Source organism: Oncorhynchus clarkii, chromosome 33 (genome assembly GCF_045791955.1).
Source record: "Oncorhynchus clarkii lewisi isolate Uvic-CL-2024 chromosome 33, UVic_Ocla_1.0, whole genome shotgun sequence".
Taxonomy (NCBI): Eukaryota; Metazoa; Chordata; class Actinopteri; order Salmoniformes; family Salmonidae; genus Oncorhynchus; species Oncorhynchus clarkii.
The window spans coordinates 2,124,962-2,151,721 of record NC_092179.1 but is presented as its reverse complement, the minus strand read 5'-3'; the positions used below and the strand labels follow the sequence as shown (position 1 = coordinate 2,151,721).

At 43.6% G+C, this 26,760-nt stretch overlaps 1 protein-coding gene across 6 annotated transcripts in view; it reads left to right on the top strand.

Moving 5' to 3' along the window:
* LOC139393304 (DISP complex protein LRCH3-like) overlaps positions 1-26,760 on the top strand; it is an 81,596-nt gene that overhangs the window by 28,774 nt on the left and 26,062 nt on the right. For all 6 annotated transcript variants that reach the window (XM_071141831.1, XM_071141832.1, XM_071141835.1 and 3 more), the window contains exons 5-12: positions 1,097-1,233; positions 1,421-1,530; positions 3,055-3,148; positions 14,439-14,559; positions 15,590-15,732; positions 17,844-17,920; positions 26,188-26,227; positions 26,475-26,633. In XM_071141831.1, the coding sequence (XP_070997932.1) occupies positions 1,097-1,233; positions 1,421-1,530; positions 3,055-3,148; positions 14,439-14,559; positions 15,590-15,732; positions 17,844-17,920; positions 26,188-26,227; positions 26,475-26,633 (881 nt within the window). The remainder of the gene's footprint in view (positions 1-1,096; positions 1,234-1,420; positions 1,531-3,054; positions 3,149-14,438; positions 14,560-15,589; positions 15,733-17,843; positions 17,921-26,187; positions 26,228-26,474; positions 26,634-26,760) is intronic.

Here is a 26,760-nt window from a genome sequence, read left to right as displayed (position 1 = left end):
CACTCAACCACCTGGCCTGACGTCGTGTCCACTCTGGTCAACACACACTCAACCGCCTGGCCTGACGTCGTGTCCACTCTGGTCAACACCCACTCAACCGCCTGGCCTGACGTCGTGTCCACTCTGGTCAACACACACTCAACCGCCTGGCCTGACGTCGTGTCCACTCTGGTCAACACACACTCAACCGCCGGGCCTGACGTCGTGTCCACTCTGGTCAACACACACTCAACCGCCGGGCCTGACGTCGTGTCCACTCTGGTCAACACACACTCAACCGCCGGGCCTGACGTCGTGTCCACTCTGGTCAACACACACTCAACCGCCGGGCCTGACGTCGTGTCCACTCTGGTCAACACACACTCAACCGCCTGGCCTGACGTCGTGTCCACTCTGGTCAACACACACTCAACCGCCTGGCCTGACGTCGTGTCCACTCTGGTCAACACACACTCAACCGCCTGGCCTGACGTCGTGTCCACTCTGGTCAACACACACTCAACCGCCTGGCCTGACGTCGTGTCCACTCTGGTCAACACACACTCAACCGCCTGGCCTGACGTCGTGTCCACTCTGGTCAACACACACTCAACCGCCTGGCCTGACGTCGTGTCCACTCTGGTCAACACACACTCAACCGCCTGGCCTGACGTCGTGTCCACTCTGGTCAACACACACTCAACCGCCTGGCCTGACGTCGTGTCCACTCTGGTCAACACACACTCAACCGCCTGGCCTGACGTCGTGTCCACTCTGGTCAACACACACCTGGTACCTGGCTCCCTTCAGACGAGTTGTGGGCATCCTAGAGGAAAACACCTTTCATTAGAGGGGTCATATTAGTGTGTAGCACAAACTGGTACCTGGCTCCCTTCAGACGAGTTGTGGGCATCCTAGAGGAAAACACCTTTCCTTAGAGGGGTCATATTAGTGTGTAGCACAAACTGTTCAGACGCTATAGACAGAAGTTGGTTGTGCAAAAAAACATCTCTCTTGCTTAAACAGACGGATGTTTTATTTTACTAATCAGATTTTTGCTGGGCGATAACATCAGCTATAAGGGTTTATCGTTAAGCTGTGTTTTATGTCCATACAGAGCTGGCTGCGTTGCCATTGGTGCGTCTGGACTTTTCTTGTAACAAGGTGACATCCATCCCTGTGTGTTACCGCAACCTGCGTCACCTACAGAGCATCGTGCTGGACAACAACCCCCTACAGAACCCACCCGCACAGGTAACACACACTTAACTATCCATTCACCACGATACAAATACACCTTTTGCTCCTCGCCAGTGACTAGTAAACACTTAACCTCTCAGCCTGATTATAGAATTATGACCTGCACCACACGTGTTAATATATCTTAGTCAAACTCTTCCTTCTATTGTCTACCATGTGTTTCTTTCCCTGTCATTCCCAGATTTGTATAAAGGGGATGATCCATATATTTAAGTATCTGAACAATGAGGCCAGCAAGACTACACCTGAGCTCCCAGACTACGACAGGAGACCCCTTGCCTTCGGATCCTGGTGAGACATACACACGCTGCCACTGCCATTAATAATGCCCTGGAAGCAGCTGTGTGCAGAGGTGCAGCTGGAGGGAGGCAGAAAGAGGGGGCACTCTCTCCTCTGCATCTCCCTGCTCCTGTCTTTTTCTGTCAGCCTCTCTGCTTGCATCAATTTATATTTATATATGGGTCTGTTCTGCTCTACAATGTCTCTTGCTCTCTGAGCCCTCTGTAAATGTTCAAAGGTACTCTACTGGACACGTAGAGTTTTGAGATACAGAGGAAGTGAGGGAGTGGTAAGAACTAGAGGTAGAAAGAAGGAGCGGTTGGGTGGAGTTTACGGAAGGAGAGCAGCTGATAAAGGGAGTTCATCCATTGAGTTGAGAAGGGGATGTACCATAACCTTGCTCACACCACCCAGATGTACAAAACATCCTCATTGGATCCCAGTGGTGTATTTACTAGAAACCAAGCTGGGCAAAACAGGGATGGCCCAACGTGAATTTGTCTAATGACAAACTCTCAATTTCCTTGCATATAATTTTCTTTTGCAAAGCATTTCACTACGGTTTTCTACAGGTAGGCTTACCACGCAACTCACAGGTTTCTATTCATCCAGACCTGCATTGCTACTATCATACAGTTTTACATACCTTTCCTCCTCCACAGTCACATGATACTATTCCCATACTAATACAGAGAGACATATCCACTCCTCCTAGACACACACCCTTCCTCACATATAGATGCAGGCCCCGTCCCCATACTGTTACAGAGAGACATATCCACTCCTCCTAGACACACACCCTTCCTCACATATAGATGCAGGCCCCGTCCCCATACTGTTACAGAGAGACATATCCACTCCTCCTAGACACACACCCTTCCTCACATATAGATGCAGGCCCCGTCCCCATACTGTTACAGAGAGACATATCCACTCCTCCTAGACACACACCCTTCCTCACATATAGATGCAGGCCCCGTCCCCATACTATTACAGAGAGACATATCCACTCCTCCTAGACACACACCCTTCCTCACATATAGATGCTGGCCCCGTCCCCATACTGTTACAGAGAGACATATCCACTCCTCCTAGACACACACCCTTCCTCACATATAGATGCAGGCCCCGTCCCCATACTGTTACAGAGAGACATATCCACTCCTCCTAGACACACACCCTTCCTCACATATAGATGCAGGCCCCGTCCCCATACTATTACAGAGAGACATGTCCACTCCTCCTAGACACACTCCGGAACTGGGTCAAGTTCTTCCTTCATTTAGCTTGGCGTTTACACTTGTGACACGTTGTTCTTCAATTCACTAAATTGCTTTGTTTTCATACGCTTGTGTTGTGGTGTGTTTGCTTTTCGTATTGTGTAATTGATATGTGTATACTGTAGATATGTATAGTTTGATGTGTTTTATGCAGGGCTTAAATAATTAAACCAAGCACAACTCAACTGTTTGAATGCATTTGACATTGTGTTTTGACCCAGGTCTTTGTCTTAAAGTTGGTCTTCTGTACTCTTAGTGTGGAGGAGCTGTACCCTGGCCGGCCGTACGGAGCGTTGGACTCTGGCTTCAACAGCGTGGACAGTGGAGACAAGAGATGGTCAGGCAACGAGGTGAGACGCACACACACACACACACACAAGATGGTCAGTCACTGAGGTAAGATTACAAATAACTCTGGGTCCTCCTAGTAATTGAGTCATTTCACGAAAGAGTATATTTTGGACTGTGTAACTTAGCAAAAACAAAATGTAAATACAGTACCAGTCAATGTTGGATACCTACATATTCAAGGGTTTTTATAATTAAAAAAACAAACATTTTTCAACATTTTTATATTTGAGATTCTTCAAAGTAGCCACCCTTTGCTTTGATGACAGCTTGGCACACTCTTGGCATTCTCTTAACCACATATGTGGAGTTCTCACATATGCTGAGCACTTGGCTTCTTTTCCTTAACTACATGATTCCATATGTGTTATTTCATAGGTTTGATATCTTCATTATTATTCTACAATGTAGATAATAGTAAAAAATAAAGAAAATAAAAACTCTGGAATGAGTGGGTGTGTCCAGACTTTTGACTGGTACTGTATATCATTTCACATCCTTTAATAAAACGTACAGTATTAAGTTCCATTAAAGTAACAGGGTTGAACTTAACAGGATTCATTTTTTCATCTAAAATCATACATAAATCCCCTTGTGAGAGGGGAAATGGAAGCTTATTGTCTGCAACAGGGAGGGACCATTTAAATTCCAGCGTCACTTAAAAATTTAAATTGTTAACATTTCCATCCTATCATTCTATGGTTAACAGGGTTGATGTGTAATGCTTGACACGCTCAGTTTTCTACCACAATAAAAAACAGAAAATTGTAGAGTAGAACCAGCTCACCTGCTTTTGCACTATGATTTGAATATTATATGTTCAATGTTTCTTGAGATAAAAATCTTTTAAATGGAGTAGTTTCAACATATTAAAATGAGAATTCAGTTCAGGGTTGACGTTAAAGTGTAACTGATAGCGTTTTAGCAACATGACAAATAATCTGTTCATATCCACTCCCAGGAAGAATGATACTTACCGGTAGTATATATACATTTTATTCATTTTTTTCCCTGGCTAGCGATCACTTAGATGTTTTCATAAATTCTTAGAATATTTGGGAATTACATATACTAAGGCATTTGTGAAAATTCTATAGCAATATAGAGAGGGAAAGCGGCCGTGCGTTTTGACAATTTATAGACACTGCAGTAGATGACATTTATCTCGTACAGGAGCGGAGTCTACGCAGACTGGTGTGCCATAGCCCATCAGGGCTTCAGTAGGCCTTCATGCAAACAAGCCATTTTCCACTAAGGCCTGCCGTCATTCACTTTGAACTGGACTGTGTACAGTGCCTTGCGAAAGTATTCGGCCCCCTTGAACTTTGCGACCTTTTGCCACATTTCAGGCTTCAAACATAAAGATATAAAACTGTATTTTTTTGTGAAGAATCAACAACAAGTGGGATACAATCATGAAGTGGAACGACATTTATTGGATATTTCAAACTTTTTTAACAAATCAAAAACTGAAAAATTGGGCGTGCAAAATTATTCAGCCCCTTAAGTTAATACTTTGTACCGCCACCTTTTGCTGCGATTACAGCTGTAAGTCGCTTGGGGTATGTCTCTATCAGTTTTGCACATCGAGAGACTGAAATTTTTTCCCATTCCTCCTTGCAAAACAGCTCGAGCTCAGTGAGGTTGGATGGAGAGCATTTGTGAACAGCAGTTTTCAGTTCTTTCCACAGATTCTCGATTGGATTCAGGTCTGGACTTTGACTTGGCCATTCTAACACCTGGATATGTTTATTTTTGAACCATTCCATTGTAGATTTTGCTTTATGTTTTGGATCATTGTCTTGTTGGAAGACAAATCTCCGTCCCAGTCTCAGGTCTTTTGCAGACTCCATCAGGTTTTCTTCCAGAATGGTCCTGTATTTGGCTCCATCCATCTTCCCATCAATTTTAACCATCTTCCCTGTCCCTGCTGAAGAAAAGCAGGCCCAAACCATGATGCTGCCACCACCATGTTTGACAGTGGGGATGGTGTGTTCAGGGTGATGAGCTGTGTTGCTTTTACGCCAAACATAACGTTTTGCATTGTTGCCAAAAAGTTCAATTTTGGTTTCATCTGACCAGAGCACCTTCTTCCACATGTTTGGTGTGTCTCCCAGGTGGCTTGTGGCAAACTTTAAATGACACTTTTTATGGATATCTTTAAGAAATGGCTTTCTTCTTGCCACTCTTTCATAAAGGCCAGATTTGTGCAATATACGACTGATTGTTGTCCTATGGACAGAGTCTCCCACCTCAGCTGTAGATCTCTGCAGTTCATCCAGAGTGATCATGGGCCTCTTGGCTGCATCTCTGATCAGTCTTCTCCTTGTATGAGCTGAAAGTTTAGAGGGACGGCCAGGTCTTGGTAGATTTGCAGTGGTCTGATACTCCTTCCATTTCAATATTATTGCTTGCACAGTGCTCCTTGGGATGTTTAAAGCTTGGGAAATCTTTTTGTATCCAAATCCGGCTTTAAACTTCTTCACAACAGTATCTCGGACCTGCCTGGTGTGTTCCTTGTTCTTCATGATGCTCTCTGCGCTTTTGACGGACCTCTGAGACTATCACAGTGCAGGTGCATTTATACGGAGACTTGATTACACACAGGTGGATTGTATTTATCATCATTAGTCATTTAGGTCAACATTGGATCATTCAGAGATCCTCACTGAACTTCTGGAGAGAGTTTGCTGCACTGAAAGTAAAGGGGCTGAATAATTTTGCACGCCCAATTTTTCAGTTTTTGATTTGTTAAATGTTTGAAATATCCAATAAATGTCGTTCCACTTCATGATTGTGTCCCACTTGTTGTTGATTCTTCACAAAAAAATACAGTTTTATATCTTTATGTTTGAAGCCTGAAATGTGGCAAAATGTCGCAAAGTTCAAGGGGGCCGAATACTTTCGCAAGGCACTGTATGTACAGGCAGTAAGGCCTGCCATCATTCACTTTGAACTTGACTGTGTGTTTACAGGCAGTAAGGCCTGCCATCATTCACTTTGAACTTGACTGTGCGTTTACAGGCAGTAAGGCCTGCCATCATTCACTTTGAACTGGACTGTGTGTTTACAGGCAGTAAGGCCTGCCCTCATACACTTTGAACTGGACTGTGTGTTTACAGGCAGTAAGGCCTGCCCTCATACACTTTGAACTGGACTGTGTGTTTACAGGCAGTAAGGCCTGCCCTCATACACTTTGAACTGGACTGTGTGTTTTCAGGCAGTAGCAACAGCGAGACTTTAGATCATTAGAACGCATTCGCCAAAATACACCTGAATGGATTTCTGCAAATACCACCGGACTCCTCTTCCATTTGGGAACTGTACAGTCCTATTGATGAAACAAACATGAAAAGGCTGGCTTTTCCTACATGAAGCTCCTGACAATCAGTTCTTGTGCTGACGTTACTTCTACAAGCAGTTAGTGTTTCCTCCTTTAAAAGTTGCAAGCTTACGCCGCAGTATTTAGAGATAACTTGTGGTTTAGTACGGTACCCTGCATCACCACTTCATTGCTCCAGACCACCGCAAGGGGGAGTTAGAGCACTGATTATGCTTTTGGGTCCTGCTGTGTCTCTAACTGACAATGAATGGGCGACATAAACCGAAATTGAAACTTATATTTGTGCACGACAGTATTATTATTTTGCTCTTACTGTGGTACTGTAGGCCACTCTCGACAGGTCACGTTGTACAGCGCCTGAGTGGCGCAACGGTCTAAAACACTGGATAGCAGTGCAAGCTGTGTTGCTACAGATGCTGGTTCAATACTGTGCTGGTTCAATACTGTGCTGGCCTTGACTGGGAGACCCATGAGAGGACTGTGGGTTTCTGGTTTCTCTCCCTCTAAAAACAGAAATAAAAAAATCACTAACAAACTGGCTTGATTTACAAATTAGTAACCATATCTTACCCCATGTTCAAGAATGGCCTTATTCTCGCTCATTTTACATTCTTTGAAATACGAAATCATCTCCAAAATATTTAAGGGGCATTGCACTAATAATGGCGCAGACTAGGGAAACGTTCCCGCTGTTCTGTTCTTAGTGCCAGTGTGCACGGTCAAACTAAAACAATGTAACTAATAATGGCATCTTTATGCTTTCATTAATAAATGAATGATAAAAATACTCTTTCAAAATGTCGATGTTTTAGTTATGGATCCATAACGAATTACTATGGGAATAAATATCAGTGAATTGCAGAAATATTGTAACAAAGTTGTCATGACAAGTGGTTGCTTACTGGAAAGTTCTCTTTCAAACACACATGGTCATGTTGTACAGCATCATTATGGCTATTAGCTGGGTTATGTTTTATTTTGAATATTGTTTTGGCCTTTATTCAGATTACAGTCACTCAGTCGTTTTTTTGAAAACGAAAAAGTCTGGACTTCTATTTCGGCACTGTTTCGTGCTACTCTGAGACAAGCATGGAGAAACGAAAATATTAAATTATATTCCATGATTTTCTTAAAATATACAGTGGGGAGAACAAGTATTTGATACACTGCCGATTTTGCAGGCTTTCCTACTTACAAAGCATGTAGAGGTCTGTAATTCTTATCATAGGTACACTTCAACTGTGAGAGACGAAATCTAAAACAAAAATCCAGAAAATCACATTGCATGAATTTCAAGTAATTCATTTGCATTTTGTTGCATGACATAAGTATTTGATACATCAGAAAAGCAGAACCTAATATTTGGTACAGAAACCTTTGTTTACAATTACAGAGATCATACGTTTCCTGTAGTTCTTGACCAGGTTTGCACACACTGCAGCAGGGATTTTGGCCCACTCCTCCATACAGACCTTCTCCAGATCCTTCAGGTTTCGGGGCTGTCGCTGGGCAATACGGACTTTCAGCTCCCTCCAAAGATTTTCTATTGGGTTCAGGTCTGGAGACTGTCTGGAGATTGGCTAGGCCATTCCAGGACCTTGAGATGCTGAGGGAAGGAATACATGGCCCCATCCATCCTCCCCTCAATACGGTGCAGTCATCCTGTCCCCTTTGCAGAAAAGCATCCCCAAAGAATGATGTTTCCACCTCCATGCTTCACTGTTGAGATGGTGTTCTTGGGGTTGTACTCATCCTTCTTCTTCTTCCTCCAAACACGGCGAGTGGAGTTTAGACCAAAAAACTATATTTTTGTCTCATCAGACCACATGACCTTCTCCCATTCCTCCTCTGGATCATCCAGATGGTCATTGGCAAACTTGAGACTGGCCTGGACATGCGCTGGCTTGAGCAGGGGGACCTTGCGCGCGCTGCAGGATTTTAATCCATGACGGCGTAGCGTGTTACTAATGGTTTTCTTTGAGACTGTGGTCCCAGCTCTCTTCAGGTCATTGACCAGGTCCTGCCGTGTAGTTCTGGGCTGATCCCTCACCTTCCTCATGATCATTGATGCCCCACGAGGTGAGATCTTGCATGGAGCCCCAGACCGAGGGTGATTGACCGTCATCTTGAACTTCTTCCATTTTCTAATAATTGTGCCAACAGTTGTTGCCTTCTCAACAAGCTGCTTGCCTATTGTCCTGTAGCCCATCCCAGCCTTGTGCAGGTCTACAATTTGATCCCTGATGTCCTTACACAGCTCTCTGGTCTTGGCCATTGTGGAGAGGTTGGAGTCTGTTTGATTGAGTGTGTGGACAGGTGTCTTTTATACAGGTAACGAGTTCAAACAGGTGCAGGTAATACAGATAATGAGTGGAGAACAGGAGGGGTTCTTAAAGAAAAACTAACAGGTCTGTGAGAGAAATTAATTACTTAAATCACTGCAATCACTGCAGGGACTCGGCAGTCCCGTTCTGTGAGCTTGTGTGGCCTACCACTTCGCGGCTGAGCCGTTGTTGCTCCTATACTCTTCCACTTCACAATAACAGCACTTACAGTTGACCTGGGCAGCTCCAGCAGGGTAGAAAGTTGACCAACTGACTTGTTGGAAAAGTGGCATCCTATGACGGTGCCACGTTGCGTCACTGAGCTCTTCAGTAAGGCCGTTCTACTGCCTATGTTTGACTATGGAGATTGCATTGTTGTGTGCCACAAGTGTGGCTGAAAAACCCAAACTCTCATTTGAAAGGGTGTCCACATACCATTTGTGTATACAGTGGGGCAAAAAAGTATTTAATCAGCCACCAATTGTGCAAGTTCTCCCACTTAAAAAGATGAGAGGCCTGTAATTTTCATCATAGGTACACTTCAACTATGACAGACAAAATGAGAAAAAAAATCCAGAAAATCACATTGTAGGATTTTTAATGAATTTATTTGCAAATGATGGTGGAAAATAAGTATTTGGTCACCTACAAACAAGCAAGATTTCTGGCTCTCACAGACCTGTAACTTCTTCTTTAAGAGGCTCCTCTGTCCTCCACTCGTTACCTTTATTAATGACACCTGTTTGAACTTATCAGTATAAAATACACCTGTCCACAACCTCAAACAGTCACACTTCAAACTCCATTATGGCCAAGACCAAAGAGCTGTCAATGGACACCAGAAACAAAATTGTAGACCTGTACCAGGCTAGGAAGACAAAATCTGCAATAGGTAAGCAGCTTGGTTTGAAGAAATCAACTGTGGGAGCAATTATTAGGAAATGGAAGATATACAAGACCACTGATAATCTCCCTCGATCTGGGGCTCCACGCAAGATCTCACCCCGTGGGGTCAAAATGATCACAAGAACGGTGAGCAAAAATCCCAGAACCACACGGGGGGACCTAGTGAATGACCTGCAGAGAGCTGGGACCAAAGTAACAAAGCCTACCATCAGTAGCACACTACGCCGCCAGGGACTCAAATCCTGCAGTGCCAGACTTGTCCCCCTGCTTAAGCCAGTACATGTCCAGGCCCGTCTGAAGTTTGCTAGAGAGCATTTGGATGATCCAGAAAAAGATTGGGAGAATGTCATATGGTCAGATGAAACCAAAATATAACCTTTTGGTAAAAACTCACCTCGTCGTGTTTGGAGGACAAAGAATGCCGAGTTGCATCCAAAGAACACCATACCTACTGTGAAGCATGGGGGTGGAAACATCATGCTTTGGGGCTGTTTTTCTGCAAAGGGACCAGGACGACTGATCCGTGTAAAGGAAAGAATGAATGGGGCCATGTATCGTGAGATTTTGAGTGAAAACCTCCATCAGCAAGGGCATTGAAAATGAAATGTGGCTGGGTCTTTCAGCATGACAATGATCCCAAACACACCGCCCGGGCAATGAAGGAGTGGCTTCGTAAGAAGCATTTCAAGGTCCTGGAGTGGCCTAGCCAGTCTCCAGATCTCAACCCCATAGACAATCTTTGGAGGGAGTTGAAAGTCTGTGTTGCCCAGCATCAGCCCCAAAACATCACTGCTCTAGAGGAGATCTGCATGGAGGAATGGGCCAAAATACCAGCAATAGTGTGTGAAAACCTTGTGAAGACTTACAGAAAACTTTGACCTCTGTCATTATTGACCAAATACTTACTACTGTATGTAGTGCATCTAACGTTAGGCTCTGTGTTTTTAGCTTGTTATATAAATAGATATGCTAGCCTATTAGTCACGTTATGACTGACTTGTGATCATTGCTATGCTGATTGTATTGACATTCCCAGCCTTAGTCACGTGTGTGTTTTTGTCAGAATATTGAGTCATTGAAACTGAAATAGTGCATCCAGAATGGAGGCAGCAAACAATGTACCAGGCCAGCTGTGAATTACAACCTGATAGAAATATTATTTGGACTACCATGAAATGTATTGTTGAATTATATTATTCATGCATTGAACTGCATCCATCTATTCTCACAATAATGCTTTAGTGTACGTCATGGAACGTTGAGTCAAATAGGTTATTTTTAAAACCTCAAGTTGGTTTTGTAGCATAAACTGGGGATTTTATATTTTTGACAGATATTGTGATTGTCTGTTTTTATTTCTGCAATGTGATTAAAACGCTGTCAGTTCCGCTTTAATATAAGGGACGGATGTAAATGAATAACTAATCACATCAAATCAATAATTATCTTAAGAAATTACTTTGTCAAAGCAAGAAAATAACTAGGGCCTTACAATGATGGCACTGAGTAAAGCCTGTGTCTATGTATGCTGATGACTCAACATTTTACACATCAGCTACCACTGCCACACTTAAAGAGCTGCATTCAGTTTTAGAATGGGTGGCAATTAATAAGCTAGTACTAAATATTTCAAAAACTAAAAGTATTGTATTTGTGACAAACCATTCACTAAACCAGAAACCTCAACTAATTGGATAATGTGGCAATTGAGCAAGTTGAGGTGACTAAACTGCTTGGAATAACCCTGGATTGTAAACTGTCATGGTCAAAACATATTGATGCAACGGAAGCTAAGATGGGGAAAGGTATGTCCGTAATAAAGCACTGCGTTGTTTTCTTGATATTGCATCAACAAAACAAGTCCTACAGGCCCTAGCTTTGTCACAACTGTACCAGACATATGGTCAAGTGCCACAAAGAGGGACATAATTTGCCGAAAGTACAGTTGGTCTAGAAAAGAGCAACATGGCTGGCCCTTAAATGTACACGGGGAGCTAACATCAATGACCTGCATGTCAATCTCTCCTGGCTCAAAGTGGAAGAGATTGACTTCATCACTACTTGTTTTTTGTGAGCGGTGTTGAAGCTGAATGTACCGAGCTGTCTGTTTTAAACAACTAGCACACAGCTCACACCCATGCACCCATGCATACCCCACAAGACATGCCACCAGAGGTCTCTTCACAGTCCCCAAGTCCAGAACAGACTATGGGAGGCACCCAGTACTACATAGAGCCATGACTACATGGAACTCTATTTCACATCAAGTTACTGATGCAAGCAGTAGAATCAGATTTAAAAACAGTTCAAACTACACCTTATGGAACAGCACACTCTGTAAAAAGACACACACACCAGCACACTAAAAACAGTTAAAAGAGGAAGAGAAGAGAAGAGGAAGAGGAGCCTTGGCAGCAGCTAATAGGGATCCCTAATAAAGGCAATTGCAAAACTTGGATGGGGAGCGTCGCTGCACAGCTATTTTCAGGTCTCTCTTAAACTATCAGGTTTAAGTCCAGGCTCCGGCCAATCAAGGACATTCAGGTACTTGTCCAGAAGCCACTCCTGTGTTGTCTTGGCTGTGTGCTTAGGGTTGTTGTCCTGTTGGAAGGTGAACCTTCGCCGCGGTCCTGAGTGTTCTGGAGCAGGTTTTCATCTAGGATCTCCATGTACTTTGCTCCGTTCATCTTTCTCTCGATCGTGATTAGTCTCCCAGTCCCTGCCGCTGAAAGACATCCCAACAGCATGATGCTGTTACCACCTTGCTTCACTGTAGGGAGGGTGCCAGGTTTCCTCCAGATGTGACGGTTGGCATTCAGGCCAAAAAGATAAATCTTGGTTTCATCGGACCAGATAATCTTATTTCTCGTGGTCTGAGAGTCTTTAGGTGCCTTTTGGCAAACTCCAAGCGGGCTGTCATGTGCCTTTTACTGAGGAGTGGCTGCCGTCTGGCCACTCTACCATAACGGCCTGATTGGTGGAGTGCTGCAGAGATGGTTGTCCTTCTGGAAGGTTCTCCCATCTCCACAGAGGAACCCTGGAGCTCTGTCAGAGTGACCATTGGCTTCTTCTTCACCTCCCTTCCACCCTTTTCCCCAGATTGCTCGGTTTGGCAGGGCAGCCACCTCTAGAAAGAGTCTTGGTGGTTCCAAACTTATTCCATTTAAGAATGATGGAGTCCACTGTGTTCTTGGGAACCTTCAATGCTGCAGAAATGTTTTTGTACCCTTCCCCAGATCTATGCCTCGACACAATCCTGACAATTACTTCGATCTCATGGCTTGTTTTTGCTCTGACATGCACTGTCAACTGTGGGACATTATATAGACAGGTGTGTGCCTTTCCAAACCATGTCCAATTTAATTTAATTTACCACAGGTGGACTCCAAGTTGTAGAAATATCTCAAGGATGATCAATGGAAACAGGATGCACCTGAGCTCAATTTCAAATCTCATAGCAAAGGGTCTGACTACTTATGTAAACTAGGCTACCTGAGGCGGCAGGTAGCCTAGTGGTTAGAGCGTTGGACTAGTAACTGAAAGATTACAAGATCTGTTCTCATTTTTGCTCTACGACCCCCACAAGTGTCACGGGACTCGTCTGAAGGTAACTTATGTACCGGTTAAAATGACAGATTACAAGATCGAATCACTCAGCTGACAAGGTAAAACATCTGTCATTCTGCCCCTGAACAAGGTAGTTAACCCACTGTTCCTAGGCCATCTTTGTAAAAATAAGCATTTGTTCTTAACTGACTTGCCTTGTTAAATATATGATCAATAAAAACAGGTCTCTTAGTCCGACAGCTCCATGTCATTTCAATAAAAATCTTGAAACCGCCTGGCCCTGAATTTTACACTCTAGCAGTAGGCCTACATTAAGAGAAACATCATAAAAGACAAAAACGTAGTGAGCATTTCATCCTCAAAGCTCCATGAAGGAAAAACATGCGGTATGCAGTAGAATAGTAGAATAGTTGGGACTCAACGAGTAGCCTGCCAATAGCCGCCAGTCTAATAAATCAGTTTAATATACACAATCACAAAGAAATCCGTTCATATTTTGTTTAGGAAGGTCATAAAAATGTACATGATACTAAGACAATTTTTTTCAAAACTATAACAGAATGGCATGTTTTAAGATGTAGTTCTCTGTGCTATAGTAGCTTAGGCTATGGTTGCTTCATGTCAACAAAATGAATTAACTTGTTATGCTCTTTCAGATAGGGTACAGCGATCAAAACGTCTGGCCTGCATGGACCTCTGTAGGATTATTTAGGAACGTAAGCAAGCTTCATAAAGACTCCCTCAGATGCCCTCTGGTGGTTTCTATGAGCATTAACGGTATTAACGGCAACAATGGCGGACAGTATAAAACTATGACATTATGCACTGTAACGTGCTCTACCATACCGCAGCATCCTGCAAGCTGTGCTGCAGTGTGACGCAACTTTTTAAAGGAAGAGCCACTGTATAGTTTATTTTATTAAAACACATAGGGTGTGTCTATGTATGAACAAATACACGTTTACAAATGTTGACCAATCGATTGGTCGAAAGAACAGATGATTTTTGTTAGTCGGGGACATTCCTAATGTCAATAAAGGGCAGTCGCACAGGTTCTATGATTGCAAGTTAGTGCCATATTTCACACTTATGTAGAAGCTAATCTCCATGTGTTTCTTTCACTCCTAACTATTTTCTCTTTCATCCCTACAGCCCACGGATGAGTTGTCAGACCTGCCACTGCGTGTGGCAGAGATCACCAAAGAACAGAGACAGCGGAGGGAGAGGGAGGAGCACAGGACGTCTTGCTCCCATCCTGTTACCAACGGCACATGTGAGAATCAACGCATGTCTGTTTGTGTGTGTGATCTGTAGTGTCATGTACTGTATTTAGAGTTTTATTCATTCTGTTTGTGTTAGCATTTCTCTCCCTGAGACTCCTTCTCATGCCAGACTGTTTGGCATATGACACGGCGTAAAAGGCGGCAGGTAGCCTAGTGGTTAGAGCGTTGGACAAGTAACCGAAAGGTTACACGATCGAATCCATGAGCTGATTAGGTAACAATCTGTCATTCTGCCCCTGAACAGGCAGTTAGAATCCCGGTTTCAACTGTACGAGTGGCATATGTGTATGGTGTCTTGTGGGCGAGCTGTTTGCTGATGTCAACGTTGTGAACAGAGTGCCCCATGGTGGCGGTGGGGTTATGGAATGGGCAGGCATAAGCTACGGACAACGAACACAATTGCATTTTATCGATGGCAATTTGAATGCACAGAGGTACCATGACGAAATCCTGAGGCCCATTCAGCTCATGTTTCAGCATGATATTGCATGGCCACATGTTGCAAGGGTCTGTACACAATTCCTGGAAACTGAAAATGTCCCAGTTCTTCCATGGAATGCATACTCACCAGACATGTTATGCTCTGGATCAACGTGTACGACAGCGTGTTCCAGTTCCCGCCAACATCCAGCAACTGCACACAGCAACTGAATAGGAGTGGGACAACATTCCACAGGCCACAATCAACAGACTGATCCACTCTATGTGAAGGAGATGTGTTACGCTGCATGAGGAAAATGGTGGTCACACCAGATACTGACTGGTTTTCTGATCCACGCCCCTACCTTTTTTTTTGTAAGCTATCTGTGACCAACAGATGCATATCTGCCTTCCCAGTCGTGAAATCCACAAATCAGGGCCTAAATAATTTATTTCAATTGACTGAAGAACTGTAACTCAAATCTTTGTTGCATTTATATTTTTGTTCAGTGTATATTCTATATCTTGCTTCTTTTTACTCTGAACTTGTGTGTAATCTGCCTTTCTGTCTTGTCTGTCTATCCATCTGTCTGTCTGTAGTAGAGGCAGAGCTGGAGCAGATTGACTTTATAGACAGTTGTACAGGAGAGGAGGAGGAGGAGGGTAGGAGAGGAGAAGTAGCAGAAACAATCAGCCTCAGTTCCCAGTTCATGGCTTACATTGAGCGCCGTGTCACCAGAGAGGTAAGTGTGTTACATGTATTTGTGTGTGTGTGTGTGAAATAAATGCCATTCAGCAGACACTTGTCCAAAGGAAGTTAGTCATGCGTACATACACTGCTCAAAAAAATAAAGGGAACATTAAAATAACACATCCTAGATCTGAATGAATGAAATAATCTTATTAAATACTTTTTTCTTTACATAGTTGAATGTGCTGACAACAAAATCACACAATTATCAATGGAAATCAAATTTATCAACCCATGGAGGTCTGGATTTGGAGTCACACTCAAAATTTAATTGGAAAACCACACTACAGGCTGATCCAACTTTGATGTAATGTCCTTAAAACAAGTCAAAATGAGGCTCAGTAGTGTGTGTGGCCTCCACGTGCCTCTATTGACCTCCCTACAACGCCTGGGCATGCTCCTGATGAGGTGGTGGATGGTCTCCTGAGGGATCTCCTCCCAGACCTGGACTAAAGCATTCGCCAACTCCTGGACAGTCTGTGGTGGATGGAGCGAGACATGATGTCCCAGATGTGCTCAATTGGATTCAGGTCTGGGGAACGGGCGGGCCAGTCCATAGCATCAATGCCTTCCTCTTGCAGGAACTGTCTTGCATTAGGAGGAACCCAGGGCCAACCGCACCAGCATATGGTCTCACAAGGGGTCTGAGGATCTCATCTCGGTACCTAATGGCAGTCCGGCTACCTCTTGCGAGCACATGGAGGGCTGTGCGGCCACCCAAAGAAATGCCACCCCACACCATGACTGACCCACCGCCAAACCGGTCATGCTGGAGGATGTTGCAGGCAGCAGAACGTTCTCCACGGCGTCTCCAGACTGTCACGTCTGTCACATGTGCTCAGTGTGAACCTGATTTCATCTGTGGAGAGCACAGGGCGCCAGTGGCGTATTTGCCAATCTTGGTGTTCTCTGGCAAATGCCAAACGTCCTGCACGGTGTTGGGCTGTAAGCACAACCCCCACCTGTGGACGTCGGGCCCTCATACCACCCTCATGGAGTCTGTGTCTGACCGTTTGAGCAGACACATGCACATTTGTGGCCTGCTGGAGGTCATTTTGCAGGGCTCTGGCAGTACTCCTCCTTGCACAAAGGCAGGGGTAGTAGTCCTGCTGCTGGATTGTTGCCCTCCTACGGCCTCCTCCACATCTCCTGATGTACTGGCCTGTCTCCTGGTAGCGCCTCCATGCTCTGGACACTACGCTGACAGACACAGCAAACCTTCTTGCCACAGCTCGCATTGATGTGCCATCCTGGATGAGCTGCACTACCTGAGCCAGTTGTGTGGATTGTAGACTCCGTCTCATGCTACCACTAGAGTGAAAGCACCGCCAGCATTCAAAAGTGACCAAAACATCAGCCAGGAAGCATAGGAACTGAGAAGTGGTCCGTAGTCACCACCTGCAGAACCACTCCTTTATTGGGGGTGTCTTGCTAATTGCTTATAATTTCCACCTGTTGTCTATTCCACCTGTTGTCTATTCCATTGCACAACAGCATGTGAAATGTATTGTCAATCAGTGTTGCTTCCTAAGTGGACAGTTTGATTTCACAGAAGTGTGATTGACTTGGAGTTACATTGTGTTGTTTAAGTGTTCCCTTTATTTTTTTGAGCAGTGTACATTTTATATATGTGTGTGTGTGTGTGTGATATAAATGCCATTCAGCAGACACTTGTCCAAAGGGAGTTAGTCATACATTTTGTGGCCCCAGTGAGAATGTGTGTGTGTACGACTGGCCAGTGTGCACAGGACTGTATGTAGAAGGCTGGAGTTCATCACAACAGAAGGGTATGCAACATTTAATTCAACAGAGACTACTGTTCTGAATGACCAGTTAAAGAACCTGATTATGGTGACCCAGTAAGCGATTGTGTATGGTGTCCTTGAGTTTTGCAATTTGAAATGGTCACATCCATATTGATTAGGCCACACTTGCCAAACGGGAGCAAACGTACCTCAAAGGCTGTTGAACCAATGGTTTGCACCATTTTAGGGAATCGTCTGTCAGTGCAAATCTTCACGCAACATAGCAAACATTGAACCGAACTGAACCCACCCCTGGTGTGTTTGTGGTGTAAGTGTGTTGATGACTGTTTCTTTGTAGGGCTCTCCAGTCAAGTCCAACTCCTCCAGAGACTCGAGGACAGACGACCCGAGGCGACACAATTCTCTGCAGAACCGGTAGGAAGACCTACACCACACACACACACACAAACACCCTATCTATCTAGTAACTTGACCTATAACCAATGTTCCCTCTAAGCTGCGCACACAAACAATACTCCCAAGACTGCTGCACAGAAATATCAGCCCACAGAGAGAAGCACGAGATTTGAACTTCAGATCAACATTTTTGTCACATGCGCAGAATACAACAGTGAAATACTTACTTACAAGCCCTTAACCAACAATGCAGTTTTAAGAAAAGTAAGTGTTAATAAATAAGTACAAAATTTAAATAACAATTAAAGAGCAGCAGTAAAATAACAGTAGCGAGGCTATACATAGGTACCGGTACAGAGTCAATGTGCGGGGGCACCGGTTAGTCGAGGTAATTGAGGTAATATGTATATATAGGTAGAGTTAAAGTGACTATGCATAGATGATAACAGACAGTATCAGCGGCGTAAAAGAGGGAGGAACAATGCAAATAGTCTGGGTAGCCATTTGATTAGCTGTTCAGGAGTCTTATGGCTTAGGGGAAGAAGCTGTTAAGAAGCCTTTTGGTCCTAGACTTGGCGCTCCGGCACCGCTTGCCGTGCTGTACCAGAGAGAACAGTCTATGATTAGGTTGGCTGGAGTATTTTGACAATTTTTAGGGCCTTCCTCTGACACCACCTGGTATAGATGTCCTGGATGGCAGGAAGCTTGGCCCCAGTGATGTACTGGGCCGTTCACACTACCCTCTGTAGTGCCTTGTCGTCAGAGGCCGAGCAGTTGCCATACCAGGCAGTGATGCAACCAGTCAGGCTCTCGATGGTGCAGCTGTCGAACGTTTTGAGGATCTGAGGACCCATGCCAAATCTTTTCAGTCTCCTGATGGGGAATAGGTTTTGTCGTACCCTCTTCACGACTGTCTTGGTGTATTTGGACCGTGATAGTTTGTTGGTGATGTGATCTCAACCTTCTCCACAAAAAAAAACATTTAGCCTAACGGCCAACATGAGGTAGAATAATAGAAATATACATTTGTGGAGAGTCAGGTGGCATTGGCAGAGTCGTTGAAGAGGGCGAAGAACGAGATGGAGTCACAATCCGTGCCAGGCACACCTGTGAGCTCTGGAACTCCACCTCCGACAGGCAGAGTCAACATACCTGGCGGGTTCATCAGGTCGTCGGTTCACCCTGACATTTCTATTCCTCTTCTGGCAACAGAACTTGACCAACTGCTCACCAGGCACCGCAAGGGTATCCGGGTGTTTATCATTAATACGGTCTCCCAGAAGTTTCTGTCCATGACTGATGCAACACAAACAAGCATTAAAGACAGTTAATGAGTACTTGAGGTCACCTAGAAAGTGTGGACATGGTCTGCTCTCCTTTATGTAAGGAATTAGGCACTTGCCCATGTTTACTGCAGTATATGTTGTAGGCTATGTTTACTTGTCAGACTGCACAGTAGCCTAATAAACAAATGCAGGTGGCTTCTATCTTCAAAATGCTTCGAATGCTTTATTATCCAAATGTAAAAGCATATACTGTACAGTACTGTATTTCTTCATCAGCATCTTTATGCTTTCGTTAATAAAATAATGATAAAAATACTCTTTCAAAATGCAGATGTTGATTTAGTTTTGGATCCATAATGAATTACTATGGTACTAAATATAACTGATTTACAGAAATATTGTAACAAAGTTGTCTAATGAAGGCAAACCATTTAGAATCCTCCAATCCTCATGCTGTAGCCTACTCCCGGCCGTCACGTTGTACAGTGCCATATTTTCCATTCCGTCCTGAGGGTTTCGTTTTTCTCTGAATAGAAGCACCATGGTATTAACTTCTTGCTCCTACTTGAGACGCAGACGTCTCAAGTAGGCACCTGGAAATGCAAATGCGCTACGCTAAATGCTAAATGTACTCGTTAAAACTCAAACGTTCATTAAAACACACATACAGGGTATTGAATTAAAGCTACACTCGTTGTGAATCTAGCCAACAAGTCAGATTTTTAAAATGCTTTTCGGCGAAAGCATGAGAAGCTATTATCTGATAGCATGCAACACCCCAAAATGCCTGAAGGCGACGTAAACAAAATAATTAGCGTAGCCGGCGCTACACAAAAACGCAGAAATAAAATATAAAACATTCATTACCTTTGATGATATTCTTTGTTGGCACTCCTATATGTCCCATAAACATCACAAATTGGTCTTTTTCCCGATTAAATCCGTCCATGAATGCCCAAAATATCCATTTGTATAGCCTGCCTGCATCACGAAAAAAGCTCTCTTCCAACACGCAACGTCATGTTTAAAAATTATATAAGTTGCCTATATTCTTTGACAAAACACTTCAACCTACTTTTATAAACCAACTTTAGATATTTGTAAACGTTAATAAGCGATCAAATTGATCACTGGGCGATCTGTATTCAATAGCAGCTACAAAAGAAAACAGTGTCCATTTTTCAATCTTCCAAAATCGATTGAGGTAGGCTGGATGGAATCAAGGATCTATTTGTAATGTCTCAAAGGATTTTTGTCAATGAAAATGACGTTTTTGGCGACATCGTGTGGAAGCTGTAGGAATTGCATCCGTCTCCATATTAAATTTGGTTTCCTTTAAATAATCCATGAAAGGGGCGCATGGATATTTTTTTCAGATTTCAGTGACCAGTTTTTCTTGCGCTTTTCGATGAAACACACGCTCTGTTATAGTCACAGCCGTGATTTAACCAGTTTTAGAAACTTCAAAGTGTTTTCTATCCACACATACTAATCATATGCATATACTATATTCCTGGCATGAGTAGCAGGACGCTGAAATGTTGCGCGATTTTTAACAGAATGTTCGAAAAAGGAGGGGGTAGGATAAAGAGGTTAATCACATCAATCCCATATACTATGTTATTACAAGAAGAACATATACTATGTTATTACAAGAAAGGTTTTAAGTTCTCTGGTAATACCAATATGGAAGACGATCAAATGCTTCTCAAAGATGCCCTCTGGTGGTCAAACTAGCAATAACTTGCATTAACAAGAAATGGCTGAGAATTAAATAATGTGCTACAAGCACATCTTGTAGCATGTTATTTAAGCTCATCTGGTAGGCTTGTGTCACTGGGCAGATCAGACTTTGTAGTCTGTAATAGTTTGCAAGCCCTGCCACATCCGACGAGCGTCGGAGCCAGTGTAGTACAATTCAATCTTAGTCCTGTATTGACGCTTTGCCTGTTTGATCGTTCGTCGGAGGGCATAGCGGGATTTCTTATAAGCTTCTTGGTTAGAGCCCCGCTCCTTGGAAGCAGCAACTCTACCCTATAGCTCAGTGCGGATGCTGCCTGTAATCCATGGCTTTTGGTTGGGGTATGTGCGTACAGTCACTGTGGGGACGACGTCATTAATGCACTTATTGATGAAGCCAGTGACTGATGTGGTGCACTACTCAATGCCATCGGACGATTATTTTAGTTTTATTCGTCAGTGTTCCTATTTATTTTTTGACACGGGCTGTTGGCGGTAGGTGCACCCGATTCACCTGCCCTACGCGCGTGTAGGCAAACTGTTGCCATTTTGAACCATTTCATGTGTCTGACATTACAATCTCTGCCTTCCCGGTGGGCCCGGAGAGCAAGTCAAGTGCACTATAGTCCTACCGCTGGCCAATCGGATGGCTCAGATGACCGTGTCTGCAGTAAAGCATGAACGAAAGCTACAGTAAAGTTGATACTGTGAGATTTCAAAACGTTTAAAACCATGACTAGAGAGAGACTCAACGAATGCAGCAAAGAGCTGCTGTTTTATGAGTGTGTTAATGTTTGTTCTTTTTCAGCACTGTCAACACTTTGTATTCAACACTTTTATAAGCCATAAAATGCACATTCTTCCTATTTCCACTCAGATCTACAACCAGAACAGCAGCAGTAATGGAGTAGGAAAGTGTAACTATAGGCTTGCGTTGGGTCTTTTATAATATCGAGGAATATTTCACTTTCTCTGTTCATAGGAAGAATAACATGAATTTGTGCACGAGGCAGAAATAATGTGGTTGCGAGTAGAGTTTCGCTGCCAGCTGGAAGACGGTGTCCCTTTTTGGTCTGTGTCAGTGGAGGAAAGGGAGAGTGGAGGGATGTTGAGAGACTGACCCCTCAGTCTGCTGCTCTCTCCCTCCACTGAGACTGACCATCAGATGCAGGCACCATCAGCACAGTAAAATAAAAAGCTAATTATTATTTAAATGTATGCTCACTCACTTGGGCTTCACAAGTAAAACAACAACGGATCTATCACTGGTGTGATCATTTCGCCTACCTTAAATTTTGAAATATATATATATTTTTTTACCCCGAACAGGAATGCATTCATTGCCAGGGCAATTCAAGCAAAGATAATATGCAGTGATAATGTATTGGGCCATTTAGTTTACTGTACAAACCTCATTGCTACAGAACTGTTTTTAATTGGTTAATGTTGCGTAGGCTTACGCTTTTTAAGTCACGCAAAAAAAAATGTGAGCGGTGGATTTCTGCTTGCATTTTGACTCTGTGATCTTGACTCAGAAAAGGTTGGTGACCACTGTTCTAGAGTTTTCCCTGTTAACACTATCAACGTTTCCCTTTACTGTGGTAGTTGTGATCGATTCAACGCAATATTACACTTTCAACGCAACGTACCGAAACAGAATAAACCATGCAAGACATTTTGTTAGCTTATAACCTGTCATTAAAATAGATTTTTGGGGGATTGTATCATTTGATTTACACAACATGCCTACCACTTTGAAGATGCAAAATATTTTTAAATTGTGAAACAAACAAGAAATAACACATGCGTAACTATTCACACCCCCAAAGTCAATACTTTGTAGAGCCACCTTTTGCAGCAATTTCAGCTGCAAGTCTCTTGGGATATGTCTCTATAAACTTGACACATCTAGCCACTGGGATCTTTGCCCATTTTTCATGGCAAAACTGCTCCAGCTCCTTCAAGTTGGATGGGTTCCGCTTGTAACAGCAATCGTTCAAGTCATACCACAGATACTCAATTGGATTGAGGTCTGGGCTTTGACTAGACCATTCCAAGACATTTAAATGTTTCCCCTTAAACCACTCGAGTGTTGCTTTATCAGCATGCTTAGGGTCATTGTCCTGCTGGAAGGTGAACCTCCGTCCCAGTCTCTCATCTGTGGAAGACTGAAACCGGTTTCCCTCAAGAATTTCCCTGTATTTAGCTCCATCCACCATTCCTTCAATTCTGACTAGTTTCCCAGTCCCTGCTGGTGTAAAAACATACCCACAGCATGATGCTGCCACAACCATGCTTCACTGTGGGGATGTAGTTCTCGAGGTGATGAGAGGTGTTGGGTTTGCGCCAGATATAGTGTTTTTCTTGATGGCCAAAAAGCTACATTTTAGTCTCATCTAACCAGAGTACCTTCTTCCATTTGTTTGGGGAGTCTCCCACATGCCTTTTGGCAAACAACAAACGTGTTTGCTTATTTTTTTCTTTAAGCAATGGCTTTTTTCTGGTCACCCTTCCATAAAGCCCAGCTCTGTGGAGTATATGTCTTAAAGTGGTCCTATGGACAGATACTCCAATCTCCGCTGTGGAGCTTTGCTGCTCCTTCAAGGTTATCATTGGTCTCCTTGTTTGCCTCTGATTTATTCCCTCCTTGCCTGGTCTGTGAGTTTTGGTGGGCGGCCCTCTTGGCAGGTTTGTTGTGCTGCCATATTCTTTCTATTTTTTAATAATGGATTTAATGGTGCTCTGTTTTTTTATAACCCAACCCTGATCTGTACTTCTCCACAACTTTGTCCCTGACATGTTTGGAGAGCTCCTTGGTCTTCATGGTGCTGCTTGTTTGGTGGTGCTCCTTGCTTTGTGGTGTTGCAGACCTGCCTTTCAGGACAGGTGTACAGTTGTGGCCAAACGTTTTGAGAATGACACAAATATGAATTTCCACAAAGTTTGCAGTGTCTTTAGATATTTTTGTCAGGTGTTACTATGGAATACTGAAGTATAATTACAAGCATTTCATAAGTGCCAAAGGCTTTTATTGACAATTACATGAGGATGATGCAAAGAGTCAATATTTGCAGTGTTATGACTGATGGCAGGTCGTTCTTGCATAATCAATGCTTGGAGTTTGTCAGAATTTGTGGGTTTTTGTTTGTCCACCCACCTCTTGAGGATTGACCACAAGTTCTCAATGGGATTAAGGTCTGGGGAGTTTCCTGGCCATGGACCCAAAATATCAATGTTTTGTTCCCCAAGCCACTTGGTTATCACTTTTGCCTTATGGCAAGATGCTCCATCATGTTGGAAAAGGCATTGTTCATCACCAAACTGTTCCTGGATGGTTGGGAGAAGTTGCTCTCGGAGGATGTGTTGGTACCATTCTTTATTCATGGCTGTGCTCTTAGGCAAAGTTGTGAGTGAGCCCACTCTTTGGCTGAGAAGCAACCCCACACATGAATGGTCTCAGGATGCTTCACTGTTGGCATGACACAGGACTGATGGTAGCGCTCAACTTGTCTTCTCCGGACAAGCTTTTTTTCCGGATGCCCTAAACAATCGGAAAGGGGATTCATCAGAGAAAATGACTTTACCCCAGTCCTCAGCAGTCCTATCCCTGTACCTTGTGCGGAATATCAGTCTGTCCCTGATGTTTTTCCTGCAGAGAAGTGGCTTCTTTGCTGCCCTTCTTGACTCCAGGCCATCTTCCAAAAGTCTTTGCCTCACTGTGTGTGCAGATGCACTCACACCTGCCTGCTTCCATTCCTGAGCAAGCTCTGTACTGGTGGTGCCCCGATCCTGCAGCTAAATCAACTTTAGGAGACGGTCCTGGCGCTTGCTGGACTTTCTTGGGCGCCGTGAAGCCTTCTTCACAACAATTTAACCGCTCTCCTTGAAGTTCTTGATGATAAATGTTTGATTTAGGTGCAATCTTACTGGCAGCAATATCCTTGTCTGTGAAGCCCTTTTTGTGCAAAGCAATGATGACGTCACGTGTTTCCTTGCAGGTAATCATGATTGACAGAGGAAGAACAATGATTCCAAGCACCCACCCTCCTTTTGAAGCTTCCAGTCTGTTATTCGAACTCAATCAGCATGACAGAGTGATCTCCAGCCTTGTCCTCATCAACACTCACACCTGTGTTAACGAGAGAATCACTGACATGATGTCAGCTGGTCCTTTTGTGGCAGGGCTGAAATGGAAATGTTTTTGAGGATTCAGTTCATTTGCATGGCAGAGGGACTTTTCAATTAATTGCAATTCATCTGATCACTCTTCATAACATTCTGGAGTACATGCAAATTGCCATCATACAAACTGAGGCAGCAGACTTTGTGAAAATGAAAATTTGTGTCATTCTCAACTTTTGGCCACGGCTGTATATATACTGAGATCACGTGACAGATGCATGTGACACTTAGATTGCTCACAGGTGGACTTTATTTAACTAATTATGTGACTTCTGAAGGTAATTAGTTGCACCAGATCTTATTTAGAGGTTTCATAGGAAAGGGGGTGAATACATATGTACACACCACTTTTCTGTTTTTTATTTTTTATAATTTTTTGAAACAAATGATTTTTTTCATTCCACTTCACCAATTTGGACTATTTTGTGTATGTCCATTTACATGAAATCCAAGTAAAATTCCATTTAAATTACATGTTGTAATGCAACAAAATAGGAAAACGGAGCTGTGCATGGCCAGTGTTAAAACTGTAACTTAAAAGTGGGTACACCTTCAGTGTTCACAGTAAATGCACACTGGAAGTTGCACAGAATTTTCACAAGTTCAAGTTTGCGCTCAGCAGACCTGAAATTTGCTCAGTCAGTGCCGAAAATGTTTTGAGGGAACATTGCCCATTAATGAGAAGAGGGTCTCAGATTTCTGTAGGTGTAATTTGTATTATTGCGCTCAAAGCACACTGTCTTACAATCACGATATCTGATATGGCTTTGAAATACAGAGCACATGAAATTGCACATTGGCCATCACAAGTGCACTACTACTCATTGGGTGAGTTTTATGGGGGACATTTACTGATGTATAACTCGCACAAACACGAGTCCAGCTCTTTGGCAGATTCTCAGTCTGTGTTGTCGTGTCTCTGTTCAGTTTTTCACAAATGTTTTTGGACTCAAGAAATTACTGTCCCCAACAGACCATAAAATCTCCAGTCTAAATAAAGATGTATAATCTGTGTTGAGTTAGATCACACATCTAACCCCCTTCCCCCATCTGTCTCCCACCCACCCCCTCCCTCAGGACTGCCCATGATCCAGACTCTTCTGCCTCTCATAATCAGGTAACCCAAGTGTGTCTAAATGCTGTGTACAGCTTCCAGTACTCATTATTACTACGTCAATTACTACTTTCATGTTTTAAAACGTGATTTATTGAGTCTAAATGTCGACACCGCCTCTTTTCAACTCCTCTCCTCTCTTCCTCATGCCGCCTCCTCTCCGTCTTTCTGTTTCCCTCTGCTATCTTCCTACCTTTCACTCCTCTCTTTGTTTTGTTTCCTCCCTCTTCCTCTCTCTCCCTGTGTTCAGAGAGGGTCGGGGGCTGGGGTTGGTGCGGGTCCGAGCGGGGCACCGGGTGGGGGCGTGGAGCGCGTGCGGAGGATGGCCCAGTTGGCCGCCCTGCGGTACGAGGAGGAGAGGCAGAAGTCACGCTCAGTGCAGCGGGATGCTGTCATGACCTACGTCAAGGTTCCTCTGACTACTATTCAGTTTTCTTATTGATTTATGTCTTGCTCTTCTATCTCTGTGTGCAGTGAGTTAGTTTGGACTTGATCATAGAAAGTGCTGACACATGCTGTGTATGTATCTATAGCAG